The following is a 17386-nucleotide window of genomic DNA, read 5'->3' on the forward strand; positions in this document are numbered from 1 at the left end:
ATGCGGAGGACCCGGGTTCGAGACCCCAAGGTCCTCAGCTTGAGTGCGGGCTCATCTGGTTTGAGCAAAAGCTCACTAGCTTGGACCCAAGGTCGCTGGATCAAGCAAGAGATTACTCGGTCTGCTGAAGGCCTGCGGTCAAGGCACATATGAGAAAGCAATCAATGAACAACTAAGGTGTCACAAGGAAAAACTAATGATTGATGCTTCTTATCTCTCTCCATTCCTGTCTGTCTGTCCCTGTCTATCCCTCTTTCTGACTCTCTCTCTGTCTTTGTAAAAAAAAAAAAATTAATAACATAATTTAATTTTATTTACTGAAAGCATAGTATACATGCACATATAAAATTTATTATACTCTAATCATAGCAGCAGCTCTTCCAATATTACATTGCATTGATGGGAGATGTTTCAACACTTCGCTTTGCATCATCTAAACTGAATTTAGCAAATTATAAAAATAATTAAAGTTTCCATTGAACCAGAATGAACTACTACAATGTAAGTGGTGATTTATCCATGAATGAAAAGCAAGGCTCTTACCTGAATGTTGTCATAGAACAGGACATCGGGCACTTTCATTTTCTCATGGGCATTACAGATTGGTGCACTAACAGTTCCAATCCGCAGGGATCCGGATGCTACTTCACCTAAAAATTTCACACAGGACGGAGAATTACTCATAGCTCTGTCCTCAGAGAACTCAAGTTCAGCCCATACAGAATGCAATGTAGCACTTTTAATATCTTGTGAGCTCACCAAGGAATTTTAATTTAGCATATAAAAGAACTAACACTACAGTGTTTTTAGCACTACATAAAAAGCTTAAAGCTCTACAAAAAGCTTTAAATGTTTAAAAATGTAATAAAATTTAATTAAAACAAGGTAGATACAAACAGCATATAGATAAAACTGAGAGGAAAAAACAAAACCAAGAACTGAGTCAAGTCACCTTAATCATCTTATTCGATCAATGACTGTCACATATATATAAGCCAAAAATACACATTCAAAAGTTCTGCAGTGCCTTGAATATAATTTGTCAGGTCCCAACCATTCAAAAACCCCACATGAAAATAGCCCAGATATTTAGTCAAAAAATACAAATAAATCAACCCATGCCAGACCTCCCAAATTACTATTTTCAGTGATGGTCCAGGAGATCTGTATTTTCACATAAGCATCCTGGTTCTACACAATTATTTTGTGATAATTATTATTGTAATGTCTCATAGAGTTGGTCTAGAATGGAATTTGAGCTCTTTGAAACCAGGAACCCAAATAATCCACTTTTGAAGTCAGGGAACATATCTCATGGGTAGTCCCTAGAGTAATCATGCATACATGTTCACTAATCTATGCCAAGGCCAGTAATAATAACACTGTGAGTACTAGTTGTAGTAGTACTGATGATCACAATAACAGAAGCTGTGGTTTACTGAGAACCTTCTATGTGCCAGATCCCAAATGAGAAGTTTCAGCTCATTGTTTTTTCATATCATTTCATTTAATTTCCCTAATAACAAGACAAGAATTATGAGGAAGCTAAGAAAAACATAAACAATTTGCTTAAAATCTCCCAGTTAGTATGGGTAGAGCTAAAAATAGAACTGATGTTTCTTCTGCCACGTGGAGTAAATTCAATCCTTGGACTCCAAATAATATTCCATTCTGTGGAAATATCCTAACAAGCAGGTAGGCAATTACAGTGCCCATCTTTTACTGACCCATCTTTTTCCTCCCTACTCTGAATAAGAAAATTACTATTTTTGTGCTAAACCATTTTAAAAGACAGGTGGAAAAACAACACTTGCATCTATGGAGTACCCTGAACAATTTTAAACTAAAAATAGTTAAGCTGTCACCCTGTGTAATCACTGCTGAGTGCTACACATTTGCCAAAGCACAGTGAACCTCTCAATAAATCCTCACCATTTTCCTTTTATTTACAAGCTGTGTATGGGAAAAGAACTATAAGCTGTCATACTGAGAGTTTATTATTTATTTACTCCCATCAGGTCTCTGAAATAGACCCAAGATAAAAGTGTAAAAGAAAAGACAAGGAATTTACTATAGATACTTTTATGTTGAGAAGACACACAAAATTTTAAATTGAAACATCTGGTATCAGTCATGGTTTAGTTTATAAAAATATTTAGCACAGTTAGGAATTTATGACAATTTAATTCAATCAATCAATGCTTATTGTTAAAATTTCAAGCTAGAAAAGAGAAATGCATGGTAAGAATGGTGATACTATAGTTTCCTGGAAGAAAGCTGGATAACAATCTGCTAAGAAGTCTCAGAGGATGGCATTATTTGGTAAATCTGTCAAGTCCTCAGCCTAATAGGCTCAAAACCTGATTTTGTCATCACAGCAGATTACAAACCTAACTCTCACGAGATTATTAAAGGACATAGAGTCTGATCAATATGTAAATTTTAACATATAAAATCAGAATTGTAAAGTATTACATTGCAATGAAAACTGCAACTTTCATATGGACTACATGATATACTGGTTGTCATATCAGCATATTATCTAGATCAGCGGTTCTCAACCTGTGGGTCGCGACCCTGGCGGGGGTCGAACGACCAAAACACAGGGGTCGCCTAAAGCCATTGGAAATACATATTTTATTTAAAAATGTCGCGACCCACAGGTTGAGAACCGCTGATCTAGAGGAAGACCTGCATGGAAAAAGCCAAATCCTTATCAGCATTGGTGAGCAGGGCCACTGAACAAAAGTGAAGTAAGTTAATTTTAAAAGAGATGACATTAAAGATAAATGGAATCAGAGGAATCATAAGTCTCTTGACTTAGGTCCCTTATTCCCTACACAAGGCTTAGATGGGAAATGCTAATATTGGTCTGTCTCCAAGACTAAACACACTATCGTCTAAATGATGCAGTCTTTCTTTGGATATGCTTAAAAATTGAATCAAGTAACACTGAGTCCAAAAGTACCAAAGTTATTCTGTCTCTGAACTGGCTCCGTATATATATACCCAGATAAATCAGTATGCAGAGTTTGTCGTTTTACATTAAAAAAAGGCATCTTATTTTATTAATATCAATTCTTACCTCACTGTATCCTCAACAATTAAACACCAACCATAAAGAAAACCACAGCAGTCCCCTTTGGAGAATGGTCACACACTGAATATTTTGAAAAAACAGGTAATAAATACCTCAAAAAATAGAGAACCTTTCTATGTGCCAGCTCCCAAAGTAGGAGCTTCAGCTCATAGAAGCACAAAGAAGTTACTCTAAATGAAGAAAGAGAAACTTTGATAGGAAGAATTAAACCTGCCCCCAATTCAAAATTATACTCTGGCACTGCAGGAGAAAAGTAACACAAATGACAATACATGTGGAAATTAAAGATTAAGAAGGTAGGAAATGGGAGCGTTGGCCCTGCGTGTGCAAGTCCCAGGTTTGATTCCCAGGGAGGACACACAGGAGAAGCGTCCATCTGCTTCTCCACCCTTTCCCCTCTCCTTTCTCTCTGTCTCTCTCTTCCCCTCCCATAGCCAAGGCTCCCCTGAAGCAAAGTTGTCCCCAGGCACTGAGGATGGCTCCATGGCCTCCACCTCAGGCACTAGAATGGCTCCGGCCACAACGGAGCAACGCCCCAGATGGGCAGAGTATCGCCCCCTGGTGGGCATGCTGGGTGGATTCTGGTAGGGCGCATGCGGGAGTCTGTCTGTCTGCCTCCCCCACCCCCATTTCTCATTTTGGAAAAATACAAAAAAAAGGCAGGAAATGGTACTCGAATATTATTTTAGTCTATCTCAACCTACAGTAGCTTCCCAAACACATCCCATAAGACACTGCTGGCCCTCTAAATGTAAATACTGTGCAAGGAAAACAATTTTAGATTCTACTGTGAAACACATTTGGCAAAAAAGGTTAAACAAAATCACACAAGTTCACTTATACAAGAAATTCTAAGAGCCTTTAACATGTTTGTGTCAAATATGACTCTTAGAAGGAGTAGGGGTTGGCATGGTGGGGGTTATACCTGGTATGGAAATAAAGGAAATATTCTAACATTTAACTTTTAAGTGGGTTTCGATCTTTAAAAAAAAATTAAAGATTCATTTCTTCGATCTAAAATAAAACAAAGTAAATGAAAAACAAACTGTTTTTTAATTGAAAGTTAATAACAAAAAACGTTTAATAATTATCATGTCACTTAAAATAAAAAGAAATCAAATACTTACACTTGTAATCCTCCAGTTCTGGTTCTCGATTATTATCAGTGTTTATTTCAATCGAAGCATCTGCTAGATTTTTTTCTAATGCTGACCTTGCAAGGCTTGGCAAAAACCTGGGAGTGCGGTGGGGCGTGGGGAGAGGATTTAATGTTAGTGTAAAAGCTTTCTGTGATTCCTAAATATCTTCTGACATGTGTACACACACAAACTAATTACAACCAATTAAGTAAGTTCAATCTCTATATGTGAAATATAAATAGTAAATAAACTTTAAGTACATGTGATGATGAAGTATATATTTATCAAACCTCCTTTAATAAGTAAAACTCATTTGTAATTAGTATTATTCATTTAATGCAAAATTTTGCAGGGTAAGAGTTAAGGTAATTTGCTTTTGAAAATGGATTTCGCATCCTTCAAAAATCTTGTTTATCATTTAACCAGCTTATGAAATTTTCCTAAATAGATAAAACAATATGAAACCTACTCCAAGTTGGCAATCACAAATTCAAATTAGTGGAGGTGGATTAATGATGTTTCTTTCACTTTCCAATACAAACTATTAAATAAATTTCATATTATCCAGATTGGTTCTTCCTTCCATTTAAAAATTATGCCTGTTTATCTATTCTATATGTATTTTATCAAAACAAACTCTCTGTTGAGTATCAGAGATATTCTTAATCTATAATTAGATTGTATGAACATCATGGGCTTAGAACATAAAAACATTTTCCCACCCACACAAATAACATATCTGGAATTTATGAACACAAGTGAGTCCATGATTTTTAATACATGGCTACCTGTACAATACTACCATAAACTAACCACGATGTGCCACAATGCTCCAAATTACATACTATTAATATATCACTTTTAATTTAGGTTTTCCATAACTCTAAATTTTGTGATTCTTCCCATAGCCCTGAGGATAAGTTCTAATAAAGGAGATGTTGGTGTGAGTGAGAGGGCAAATAGACAAGCATGTAAAGGACTACTGGATTTCCTGTTCCTGCAACATTCCAAGCTACATATCTGACACTAACTCCCACCTACTACCTCATTCTGGTCCTAGGCTATGATAGGGGAATTTCCATGGTTGGGAAAAAGTAGGTTTACATTTGTTTTATGGAAAATAAGCAATAATTAATAAACAATAACACAAGAATAAACTGTGTTTTGTATACTAACAACTGTAGATCTACTTTTGCCCCACCTTGTATATAGCTCTAGGTTAGGATCTCATCAGTTTAGCATCAAGTCACACTTACTATTGTTCATCTCTGATCTTTCATCACAATTCTTACACTGTTGCCTTTTCCTTCAAAACCAAGTCCTCACCTTATCTCCCAGATCCAATACTGGGCTTTTATCTTGTTTCCTAAATCCTGTCTGGGAAGCTGACTTACTTTCTTCTCACTAGTATCCTACAAACTATGATAGAATCTGGCCTGGTAACATTAGGCCCTGTTACTGTATCTCCATTACTTCCTGTCAGACCACCTTAACTGACAATGAATGACCACTTTCAAGTTTAGTCCCTGTTTGCTATTCCCAGAAACCCTTTCCATCTCTACAGTGTGTCTGTCAACATAGCCTCACATTGCCCCTGTACTGGAACATTTCTAGGTTGCCCTCTAAAGCCAATAAAGGATAGCAAACAAGGCGTGTATGCCTCTCTGTCAATGGCAGTGAACAGACTGACATTGCTTACCAATGTGATACTGTCTCCCACAGAGATTGAACATGTTTCAGAATTATTTTTAACTTCACACTCAGACACCACTACTAAATAATCATAAGTAGCATAGCATGGAAGTTGAAATATATTTACACCTAGAACATACATTCCAAAATATTGGCCCACTTAACAAACAAGGAGAATTAAACATATCAGGTGGTTTGAGGTCAACACTTACAGGGGTAGTCAACCTTTTTATACCTACCGCCCACTTTTGTGTCTCTATTAGTAGTAAAATTTTCTGACAACCCACTGGTTCCACAGTAATGATGATTTATAAAGTAGTCAAGTAACTTTACTTTATAAAATTTATAAAGTAGAGTTACAGCAAGTTAAAGCATATAATAATAATTACATACCAAGTACTTTATGTCGGATTTTTGCTAAGTTTGGCAGAATAAATCTTTATAAAACAACTTACTATAGTTAAATCTATCTTTTTATTTATACTTTGGTTGCTCCGCTACTGCCCACCATGAAAGCTGGAACACTCACTCTTAGTGGGCGGTAGGGACCAGGTTGACTACCACTGACTTACACAAAACATAAATGAATATTTTAAAACTTATATCATTAATTAGTACTTAATAGTCCCTGACTATTAGTCCTTTCATGATTATAAATCTTATGTAACATATCTTAGTTTGTAATTTATAAGTTGTAGAGCAGCTTATAGTGTTTTTGTTATATAACAGGATTTTACTATTTTGTATGAGATAAAGTATTTTTACTTTTCAACCACTTATTGATAAGTCCATCTATTTCCACCCTGATTTATTAAGCCACCTCTAATATATACCAAATTCCCATAATCATGTGGTCTGATTCTAATGGTCTGTTAGTCTTTCTTTGCACCAATACCACACTGTTATAATGAATATAGCTTTATAACAGATCTTGATATCTGACACAGAAAATATACTTCCTTAATCTTCCTCAAAATTTCCTTGACTATTACTGGCCCTTCATATTTCCATGATAATTTTAAGATCAGCTTGTCAAATTCATTATAACCTTGGTGTTATTTGACTAAATTATATTTATATCTCAATTTGAGGTAAAAACAAACAGCCTTACAATACTGAATGTTTCCTTCCATGAACATGGTATAGCTTCCCATTTAAGTCTTTTAGAGGTTTCATTAATATTTAAGCTTTTCTCCATTAAAGCATTAAATATTATTTATTAGACTTATTTCTAGGTACTCAAAGCTTTGTGCTATTATTTTGAATGGGATTTTTATTAAACATTAGACTTCCTCATTGATTATTAATGAAACATGGGACTGTTACTGATTTGGGCACATAAGTAATATCACTAAACTCTACTTGTTCTTATAATTTATATGTAGTTTCTCTTTAATTATTTTATGTAGCCAATCTTTTTTTTTTTTTTTTTTTTTTTTTACAGGGACAGAGAGAGTCAGAGAGGGGGATAGATAGGGACAGAGTGACAGAAACGGAGAGAGATGAGAAGCATCAATCATCAGTTTTTTGTTGCGACACCTTAGTTGTTCATTGATTGCTTTCTCATATGTGCCTTGACCGTGGGCCTTCAGCAGACTAAGTAACCCCTTGCTCGAGCCAGTGACTTTGGGTCCAAGCTGGTGAGCTTTTTGCTCAAGCCAGATGAGTCTGCGCTCAAGCTGGTGACCTCGGGGTCTTGAACCTGGGTTCTCCACATCCCAGTTCGATGCTCTATCCACTGCACCACCACCTGGTCAGACTATGTAGCCAATCTTATAACCTGGGACAAATGCACTGGCTGGCTAAAAGTACAGAAAGATGGTATTTTTGTTTTGTTCCTAGCTCTAACATAAATCTGCCAAGTATTCCACCTAAAAATATTTGCTGTAAATTTTTGGTATATGCTCCTTTATTCAGATTAAGGAGTTTCCTTTTTATTCATGGCTTATTAAGAATATTCCTGTTTCAGTAAGAATTTTATTTGTTTTTGCTTTCATGTGTTTTTAGGTTTGGCTATTGGATATTATCAAATACTTTTTACTCATTGATTAAAATGATATTTTTTAACTAGTATGTTAATGTAACAAATTAAGAATCATAACTTCTTCATGTTGAGATAGTTCCACATTGTTCTTGGTTTATTTTTTTTCTGGATTTGGTTTATTAGTATTTCATTTAAGATTTCTGCACACATTCCTTAATTTATAGTTTTCTTTGCATACATTTTTCTTGGCTATTTATACGTCAATATTATACTAGACTCAAAGTGAACTGCTATGTTTTCAAAGTTTTTCTATTCTCTGGAACAATTTGTATAACATAGGGAGATATATTTTTTTTCTTGACAATTAGATAAAACTTGACAAAACCACAAACAAGTAGTATTTTTTGATGAGATTATATTACTAATTTGATTTCTTTCATGATTATGAATTTATTTGATTTTTGTATTCCTTCTTAACAAATCTTGGTAATATATACAATTCTAGACAACTGTCCTTTTTCTTATGATTTTTGTAAATATTGACTTTATCTGTAGTTCTGTTAAATTTTCCCTCTTAATATATTTATTTGTGCATTTCCCCTGTCATATTAATTAAATTTAACAGAACTTTACCTAATGATATTTTCAAAGAACCACCTTTTGGTTTAATGGTAAACTCAGCCTTTATCAAAAATGTATTTAGTTAAGCAAAGACTTCTGGGGATGATGGCTATTTTCCCTCAACACTTTCAGAATACCATCTAATCCTTCTGGAATCTATTGTTGCTGATCTGAAGTTGTCAGTTTATTATTGCTCCCTTGTGTCTTTTTTCTGCTCACAATGTTTAAGTTGCTCATTTTGTTTTTAATGCTATGCACTAGTATCATAACGTGTATTTGTTCTATAAATTCTGATCACTCCTGTTGATTTCTTTTTTTTTTATTCATTTTAGAGAGAGAGATAGAGAGAGAGAGAGGGAGAAGAGAGAGACAGGGGGGAGGAGCTGGGAGCATCAACTCCCATATGTGCCTTAACCAGGCAAGCCCAGGGTTTTGAACCGGCGACCTCAGCATTTCCAGATCGACACTTTATCCACTGCGCCATCACAGGTCAGGCTGATTTCTTAAATAAATTCACATTACTTGATTTATTTTTATTTTCTTTTTTAAATAAAGGAGATTGAAAGTTGATTTAACTAGAAAGGAGTATATAAAGGTCTGTAAAATTTGATTATTTCATTCTAATATATCCAAAGGATTTCCCCTTAGGTTCAAAACGGTTTACATTGGTTATCATTGACTATTTACTTCTATTAACATACATCTGTAACCAAGTTCTGACAAAGAAAATACTGGGTAGGTAATGAACCTATCTCTGTGTCTATATTTTATTTAGTTTATGACCCTAAAAAATAAACAAAGTATTTTTTTTTCTAAATTTCATTTGGAAGTCTAATCTTCTTTTACTTAAAAGAGAATTTTATTATTTCTCATAATTATTAGTTATTTAAAGAATTGCTGTGAAGACACTGGAGAGGAGCCTTATTTTAGCTGGATTCACCATAGAGTGAACAAATTTAAGTTGCAAAACAAGGAGCTTACTTTAACTACAAGTAAAATTGTCCACTAAACTGTAGATTTATAAAGGGCAATTATATATTTTCCCAAACTGAAAATATATTCTCTTTTAAGTCCTTTTATACATCAAGGAATGAATGAAGCAGCAGATATTATGAAAAGTCTAAAAAAACCTCTGGGCTTACTGAATCTTGTTATTAATCTTATTATTATTTTAAAATACTATAGTTTCATGCCAAGTGCAATTCTATAAGAAAATTCTATAAGCCAATGTTTTATAATCACTTTCAAACAGATATAAAAATAATAGTATAGACTGAAAAAAAATGTTCATTTTGTTTAATTTGGGCCACAGGGAAGTACTATAAAGCATGGAAAGTTTCAATGCAAATTTGGGAAGCTCGAAGTGTGATGGCTAAGAACACGAAGTCAGAAAACACATGAACCTGACGTGCAAATTCCAAATGCTTTTATTTATTTACCACTATGTGGCTTGAGCCAGTAACGTAAGACGACGTCTTATCTATAAAATACTTCTTGAAATTGTTATGCCTAAATAAGTATGTTGTGAAAAATGAACACAAGGACGAAACAGCTACATATTCACACCCATACTTTTTCCAGACTAGCAATTAAGCTTATGTTACTATTTTAGCAAAGACGCAGAAGCTGAATTCAGTGAGACAGGAGAGTGCGGTTACCTGGAAAGGCAGGCTTTAGTGACAGCACTGTGAAGATTTTCATTAGGGTAGTGTGACAGCCGCCGAGAAATCCGCAGCAGCTGTCTGGTAGAAAGTGAGGCTGCCAATGACTGTGCCTATTAAAAGGCAAAATAGCTTATTAAGAGTCTTGTTTCAACTTGCTTCAAGTCCCTTTAGATGGGTCTCATAGCAGAATTCAATAATCCTGAAGGACAAGGCCAGACTTAAAACAAATAGGTACTGTTAATGAATTACAAATAAAAATTAACAAAAAGGCCCTGGCTAGTTTGCTCAGTGGTAGAGCGTCGGTCAAGCTTGTGGAAGTCCTGGGTTCGATTCCTGGCCAGGGCACACAGAAGAGGTACCCATCTGCTTCTCCACCCTTCCCCCTCTCCTTTCTCTCTATCTCTCTCCTCCCCTCCCACAGCCAGGACTCCACTGGAGCAAAATTGGCCCGGGTGCTGAGGATGGCTCCATGGCCTCTGCCTCAGAATGGCTCCGGTTGCAAAGGAGTAATGCCCCAGATGGGCAGAGCATCACCCCCTAGTGGGCATGCTGGGTGGATCCTGGTCAGGTGCATGTGGGAGTCTGTCTCTCTGCCTCCCTGCTTCTCACTTCAGAAAAATACAAAAAAAAAAAAAAATTAACAAAAACCAATTAACATTTTAAATATTTATGACAATAGTTTGTTAAATCTATAAAAAGTGTTATCAATTAAATTCAATTAAAATGTTTTCATTGTACTAAATACTGTGGATACATGTCTTTTAGGGGATGGAAAGGTTGGATGGAGGAAGGATATGACATAATAGATAAATAAAACATTGCAGTCAACTTAAAACTAGCCCTTATGTACAACTACATTTTTATTTTTTCTATTTATACAAAGTTGAACTGTTAAGATATCCTGAAAATGCTTAGAGCTTTAATTAAATCTATGGCTTCTGTAACACTGAAAAAGAGTTATGGGCAATTTAATTTAGGCTGCTCACCATAGAGAAGTCAACGAGTTTATCACCTGGGTGGCAACTTGCTGTTCAGAATCATTCCCCTACTGTCAGAAAAATTTTACTTGTTTTCTTATACTTCCCCAAAATTATCTTGGCTGGAAGCATAATGTTATGGTAAAGTGTATAAGCTTTGAAATCAGACAAACCAGGCTTATGAGCTTTGTGCCTTTAGAAATTTTTTACTCTTCAAATGGCAGTCTCCTCATCTTTAAAACAGCAATAATAACGCCTTCATCTTTAAGGTTGTTATGAGGATTACATTAGAATATTATTCTAAAGCACTTAGCATAGATCAGACACAACAGGCATGCAACAAATACCAGTAATTATTATCTAAAGTCAGTCTCTTCAAAATGAAAAATAAATCTAACAGAGGAAAAGGATGTTACCTCTACATTAGAATGAATTTAATGAATCAGATTATTACTGGCCTAATTACTAATTTAGATCAATAGCATCAGGAGGAAAAGGTTTTTCACTGAAAACCAGAGGAAAGAAGAACTTTTGAAGCAACTGGCTTTTTGGGAGGGCAGAACAGGCCAGGATGAAATGTCACAGAGAGTGTGGTAAGAGCAATATAGTAGCCCTGAGCACCTGGGAGAACACAGAAGGGGACTCTGTGACATTAACAAAGGGTTCAAAATGGGCAGTGGGAGGATGCAAAAGGCATTCTGCATATTCGCTTGTTTCAACATTTCACTTAAGGTCACTTCTGTATGTCCCAAAGAAAAAAGAATGAGTTGGTTTCTCCTTCCTCATGTTATTTAACAACTCTATGAAATGCTGGTCTGCTGTTACTTCAGCTATGACATGGGTCAAATGGATCTTTGGGGACTAGGTTGGGAGCATGACCACCATTTATGACATATCCTTTTTCCCATTAAAAATGCATTCTAAGTTTCAAATAACTCATTTATAAGCAAACATTCGTTCATCCTTGTTTCCAACAAATTTGCATACTAGACATGGAGGTAATATTTAAATACAAGCAAGAAAAACTGCGATGTAAAATCGCATATAATTTAATGCCAAAATAAGTAGAGCCTTTGACAGCAGCTGAGGGGCTTAAAATGTTCAAGTGGGAAGAAGAAATGCGATTACAAAGGTTTGAATGCAAAAGGAACAGAAATACACACAGAACATGAGGAAACAGCCCTGCTCCCAAATAACAAAGACCTGTGACTGACACTTTGAGGAGTTTGGCCTGGCTCCTAAAAGCAGTAAGGCTTTCTTATGTGCAACAGAGTAACATGATTTCAGAAAGATAAATCTGGCAGCAGTATGTAAAGTATATAGTTGAAGGATAGACAGAGCTGAGACAAGATCTGCCCTACAAAAAAGTAAAGTAAAACCCTCCTACAAGAGGGTTACTGGCAAAAGAATGGAGGGAAGGGATCAGCAAATGTTTCAAAGGACTTGAAACATATCCATCCAATTGATGAATATGAGGAAGAAGGAAGAAGTGAGGATAAGACTATTTTAGCCAATATGATCAAAAGTATCAGAAGTTAAATATGACTCAGCAATTCCCTCTCTAATACCTGGGACCGTGGAAAAGTTTAACAAATGACAACAACCAGAGAGATTTCAGGACAAGGGTCCTATTAAAGCATATGGTAACTTTCTAGGTTACAACATACTAATCTCATTCCAAGCATGACACAGTTCAGGCTTCACGTTTCATTCCATTTATGTATGTATGTATGTATGACACAGAGAGAGACAGAGAGAGGGACAGATAGGGACAGATAGACAGGATGGAGAGAGATGAGAAGCATCAATTCTTTGTTGCTTAGTTGTTCATTGATTACTTTCTCATATGTGCCTTGACCGCGGGCCTTCAGCAGACTGAGTAACCTCTTGCTCAAGCCAGTGACCTTGGGTCCAAGCTGGTGAGCTTTGCTCAAACCAGATGAGCCCATGCTCAAGCCGGCAACCTCGGGGTCTCGAACCTGGGTACTCTGTGTCCCAGTCCAATGCTCTATTCACTGCGCCACCGCCTGGTCAAGCACATTTCATTCTAGTGGTCAGTAGGATTTCTCAAGAATTTGAAAAATACCATTGCCCTCAGTAAACATCAGAATGCTTTGCAGTGACATCCAGTGTTAAAAAAAATCAGAACAAACCGTTGCATTCAGCCACTTTAGTATTGAATAAAGGGTTTGGTTATCTGTTCTCACCTTAGCCATTAAAAACTGAGAGTGTATTTTAACTGAAAAGTCTCTAATATATTTAATATTTATAATATCAAACTTCTAACTGCAGTTTTGTCTTGTAACAAAAGCAACCAAAGATATGAGCACATTCCCTTAGTTACGCTGGTTATGCAGTTTAAGAGCACACCTTACGGACTTTTCATATTAGCATGATTAATAATAATAGTACTTTAGCTTAAACATATAAAGATTCCAACCAAAATTAGTTAAAATAATTTTTCTCTCATTCCTCTTAAAGAGTTATTACTTTTACAAAACTGTAACATGCTCTTAGAGATAAAACTCTAGAGACAATCTATTCATTAATTATTTTATTCATTCATTCATCAAACATTTAAGTGTCTATCATGCACCAGGCACCAGACTGGGAAATGGAATAAAAGAATGAACAAGACTTGGCTTCTAGTAGTTCAAATTCTAATTGGGGGGATAAAAATACACTGTGATACAGCTACAATAGGTCAATACGAGAAGAATCTGCCAGATGTTGTAGAAGCAGATTGGACACAGAGGTCACTTCTGACAGAACAGGGAACCTGGGTGCAAGGGAACAGAGGGAAAGCACATCCCTGGTATTATCTAAGGCAGAGATAGTGGGGTTAATGCTGGGCTTAAAAAACAGCACAAAGCAACATGTGGTGGAGCTGAGAGGGCTTCAAGAGAGGCTGCAGGAGATGAGGCTGGAACCAAAGCCAGGGTGAGAGGGAACTTGGCAGGCACGCTTAGCAGGGTGCCCATTGGTCCACACACAGGAGAGTCCATCTCTTAACAGTTTTAAAGAAGGTGAAGGACTTAGGAAATGAACTTAGGAATGCTCACTCTTGGGACAATAAGGAAGATTCATTCATTCATTATTTAGTAGATAAACTGAACACCTGCTATACAGTAGGCAAAGTTCCAGGTGCGAGGGACCCAGCAGGGACCATACAAATAAACCCTCGTCATCCCAGGACTAAAATCTGAGTGAGGAAAATGAACAATAAAAAATGAGTAAAACACATAGTATGTCACAGTGTAACCAGCCATATGAAGAGCCTTACAATGGGAGAAAGGAAAAAAATGGGGAGGATTTGTGGGTCTACCCAGAGTGCTTCAGGAAAGCCTCACTCAGAAGGAGCCGTGGAACAAACCCAAAGCCGCGAGGGAGCAAACCTGGGGCAGCTTTGGAGGAACAACCGTGGCAGAGGCAACACCAAGTGACAGGGCCCCAAGGCTGCCACCAGTGTGTCCAAGAAACAACACGTAGAATGGCATAGCTGAGGAAGGGGAAGTAACTGGAGATGAGGTCTCCTGTGACAGCTAGAAAACGGTCCCCCAAAGATACATCCTAATTCCTGGCACCTGTGGACTTGACTGCATATGGCAAAGCTGACTCTGCAGATAACATGAAAGATTTCTGAGATGTGGAGATTATCCTGGATTACCTGGACGGCTACTAAATGCAGTCATGTGTCTCCTTATGAGAGGGAGGCAGAGAAGACTTGTCACGGACACACAGAAAAGAAGATGATGTGAAGATGGAGGCAGAGACTAAAGTGACAGGCCACGAGTCAAGGAATGCCAGCAGCCACTAGAAACTGGAAGAGGCATGGAATGAATGGATTCTTCCTCTGTGATGTAAGAAAGAAAACTTTAGTCATAAACTACCAATTTATGGTCATTTGTTATAACAGCCACAGGAAAGTTATAGAGGGCCACAAGAGGAATGGATTATTGGTAGAGTGCAGACAAGAGGAAATAACAATATTCTAGGAGATAGATTATGAAATGTAATACTAGGATAATTACTGACAATAGGACAGACAATAGGTAAAAGATGAAACATCAAGATGCTAAACTGATGAGATTTGCTTTCAGGTTAGGTAGAAATAGCGGGAAAGCAAGGAGTCAACAGTGATGTCAAGGTTTCTAATTTCGGTGCTTTGGTAGACAGGTTAATGACAAAGTCAGAAAATTAAAAAAGGAATAAGTAGATTTAAAGGAGAAAGATTGTTTACTTCCATATCCCATCATCTCAGTGTCCTTATGAGGTAAGTGGCACCATTCCCATTTTACAGATGAGAACACTGAGACTCGGAGTTAGACAGTGACTGCCCTAGATACTTCCAATATATGAACCCAGCATAGAAATACAATTAGAAATAAAGAAGCAATCATAAAAGAGAAGTTAGAGGCTGAAGATAAAATGTAGGTGTTTTTGTGGAGGTGGTACTTGAGACCATAACAATAGATGACATTGCTCAGCACAGGAGACAGAAGGGCCTCAGAAGTCCTAAGTGTGCCTCTAGACTAAAGCTGTCTTCTGTGATATCAGCCAGGAGGCACTAGAAGAAATGTTAAAATCACTGAAAGAATAAAACATATGCATAGGACAAAGCGTAACACAGGAATAAAAATGCCAGCTTAAAAATATATTTTGTATCACCAGACCTAAAAACAAAAAGCAGCAGCCTGTAGAAAGTCCAGACTTACTGTTGGATCCTGTGTCTCTCTGAGTTTGTGTGTAAATGATAACAATTTGTCCACGGCTTCCTGAGGTATATTTGGGACCTGTTTTTGAAGAGAATCAAGGAAAGACAGATGAATTAGGATAGCTAATCAATAAATCAGAAATTATGGCTATTTAGTAAATAATATTAAAAATACACTTTTAGAAAGACCCTGATTATAGCTTACATGTTTAATCTATGGATAAATTTCCTTATTCATCTTCTCAGTAAACACTTAGACTCACCCCCTCTTTCTCTTTAAGAATCAGGTAACTAAGACCAATCCTCTCTTTTCCATTTTCAATTCTATCACCAGCAGAGGACCGAAAGGGGTTGCTAACTCCAAAGCTGGCATGTAGCATGCCTACGACAACTTTCATGTATTATCATGCCCTTTCTGCTAGCTTCAGCATGATTTCTTAAACTCTAGGCATTTTCTTACTGAAACTAAACTCCTTCATTTAGTAGTAATCTTATATCCGTCTACTAAGTCACATAAGGTATCCTCTTTTTTCTTTTTTTGATTATCCCCTCTCTAGTTGTTGATCATTTTTTTTAGAAATTAAATTTAGGCCCTGGCTGGGTTGCAGTGGTAGAGCGTCGGCCCAGCACATGGAGTCCCGGGTTAGATTCCCAGTCAGGGCACACAGGAGAAGTGACCATCTGTGTCTCCACCCTTCCCATCTCCTTCCCTCTTCTCTCTTTCTTCCCCTCCCACAATGATGGCTCAACTGTTCAAGCATATCGGCCCCATGCACTGAGGATGGCTCCATGGAGCTTCCACCTCAGGTGCTAAAAACAGCTCAGTTGCAAGCATGGCCCCAGATGGGCAGAGCATCGGCCCCAGACAGGGCTTGCCGGGTGGTTCCTGTCAGGGCACATGTGGCAGTCTGTCTATCTCCCCTCCTCTCACTTGGAAAAAAAAAATAATAATAAAAAATAAGAAATACAAATGCTCATGTGCTTCTGTTCCATATCCCAGACCTACTACTGACTCGGCAATCTACATTTCTACCAACCCCTCCAGATGATTGTGTAAAATGCTACTGTTTGAGAACCATTATATGAGGAAATTTGGGAGTAAGTGGGGAGAAGAAGTCAAATATGTCCAATTCAACTCCAGGAGAAGTCAGAGTACCTTAAAAAGAGAAAAACTGAAGGCAACAGGGTAGAGCTGGCCTCACTCTTACCATTTCCTTAATCACTTGGATTTCTTCACTTTTGACCAGCGGTTTCATGTAATGGAAAAAGAACATGGTTAGGAATTCTGGCCCCAGCCACTGCTGTGTTGTGCTTCCAATAACAGGGGGCTCTGCCAAGGCGATAATTCTGAAGGAGGGGTGGACAGGAAAAATGGATCTAAAAGAGAAAAAAAAATTAAATAACATAACCTTTTATGTTAGAAATTAGGTCACTGTAGCTAAAGCCTAGACAATATAAGTCTATAATTCCATGCTGCTGATATAATCAAAGCTAT

The 17386-nt window shown here is 36.9% G+C and overlaps 1 protein-coding gene across 2 annotated transcripts in view; it reads right to left on the reverse strand.

The window, feature by feature from the left end:
• Nucleotides 1-17386, reverse strand: part of VWA8 (von Willebrand factor A domain containing 8) — a 376366-nt gene that overhangs the window by 223755 nt on the left and 135225 nt on the right. For both annotated transcript variants that reach the window (XM_066380832.1, XM_066380831.1), the window contains exons 15-19: nucleotides 17100-17268; nucleotides 15893-15970; nucleotides 10195-10310; nucleotides 4228-4334; nucleotides 544-650 (exon numbers count right to left, since the gene is read on the reverse strand). In XM_066380832.1, the coding sequence (XP_066236929.1) occupies nucleotides 544-650; nucleotides 4228-4334; nucleotides 10195-10310; nucleotides 15893-15970; nucleotides 17100-17268 (577 nt within the window). The remainder of the gene's footprint in view (nucleotides 1-543; nucleotides 651-4227; nucleotides 4335-10194; nucleotides 10311-15892; nucleotides 15971-17099; nucleotides 17269-17386) is intronic.

This window comes from Saccopteryx leptura, chromosome 4 (genome assembly GCF_036850995.1).
Source record: "Saccopteryx leptura isolate mSacLep1 chromosome 4, mSacLep1_pri_phased_curated, whole genome shotgun sequence".
NCBI classification, from domain to species: Eukaryota; Metazoa; Chordata; class Mammalia; order Chiroptera; family Emballonuridae; genus Saccopteryx; species Saccopteryx leptura.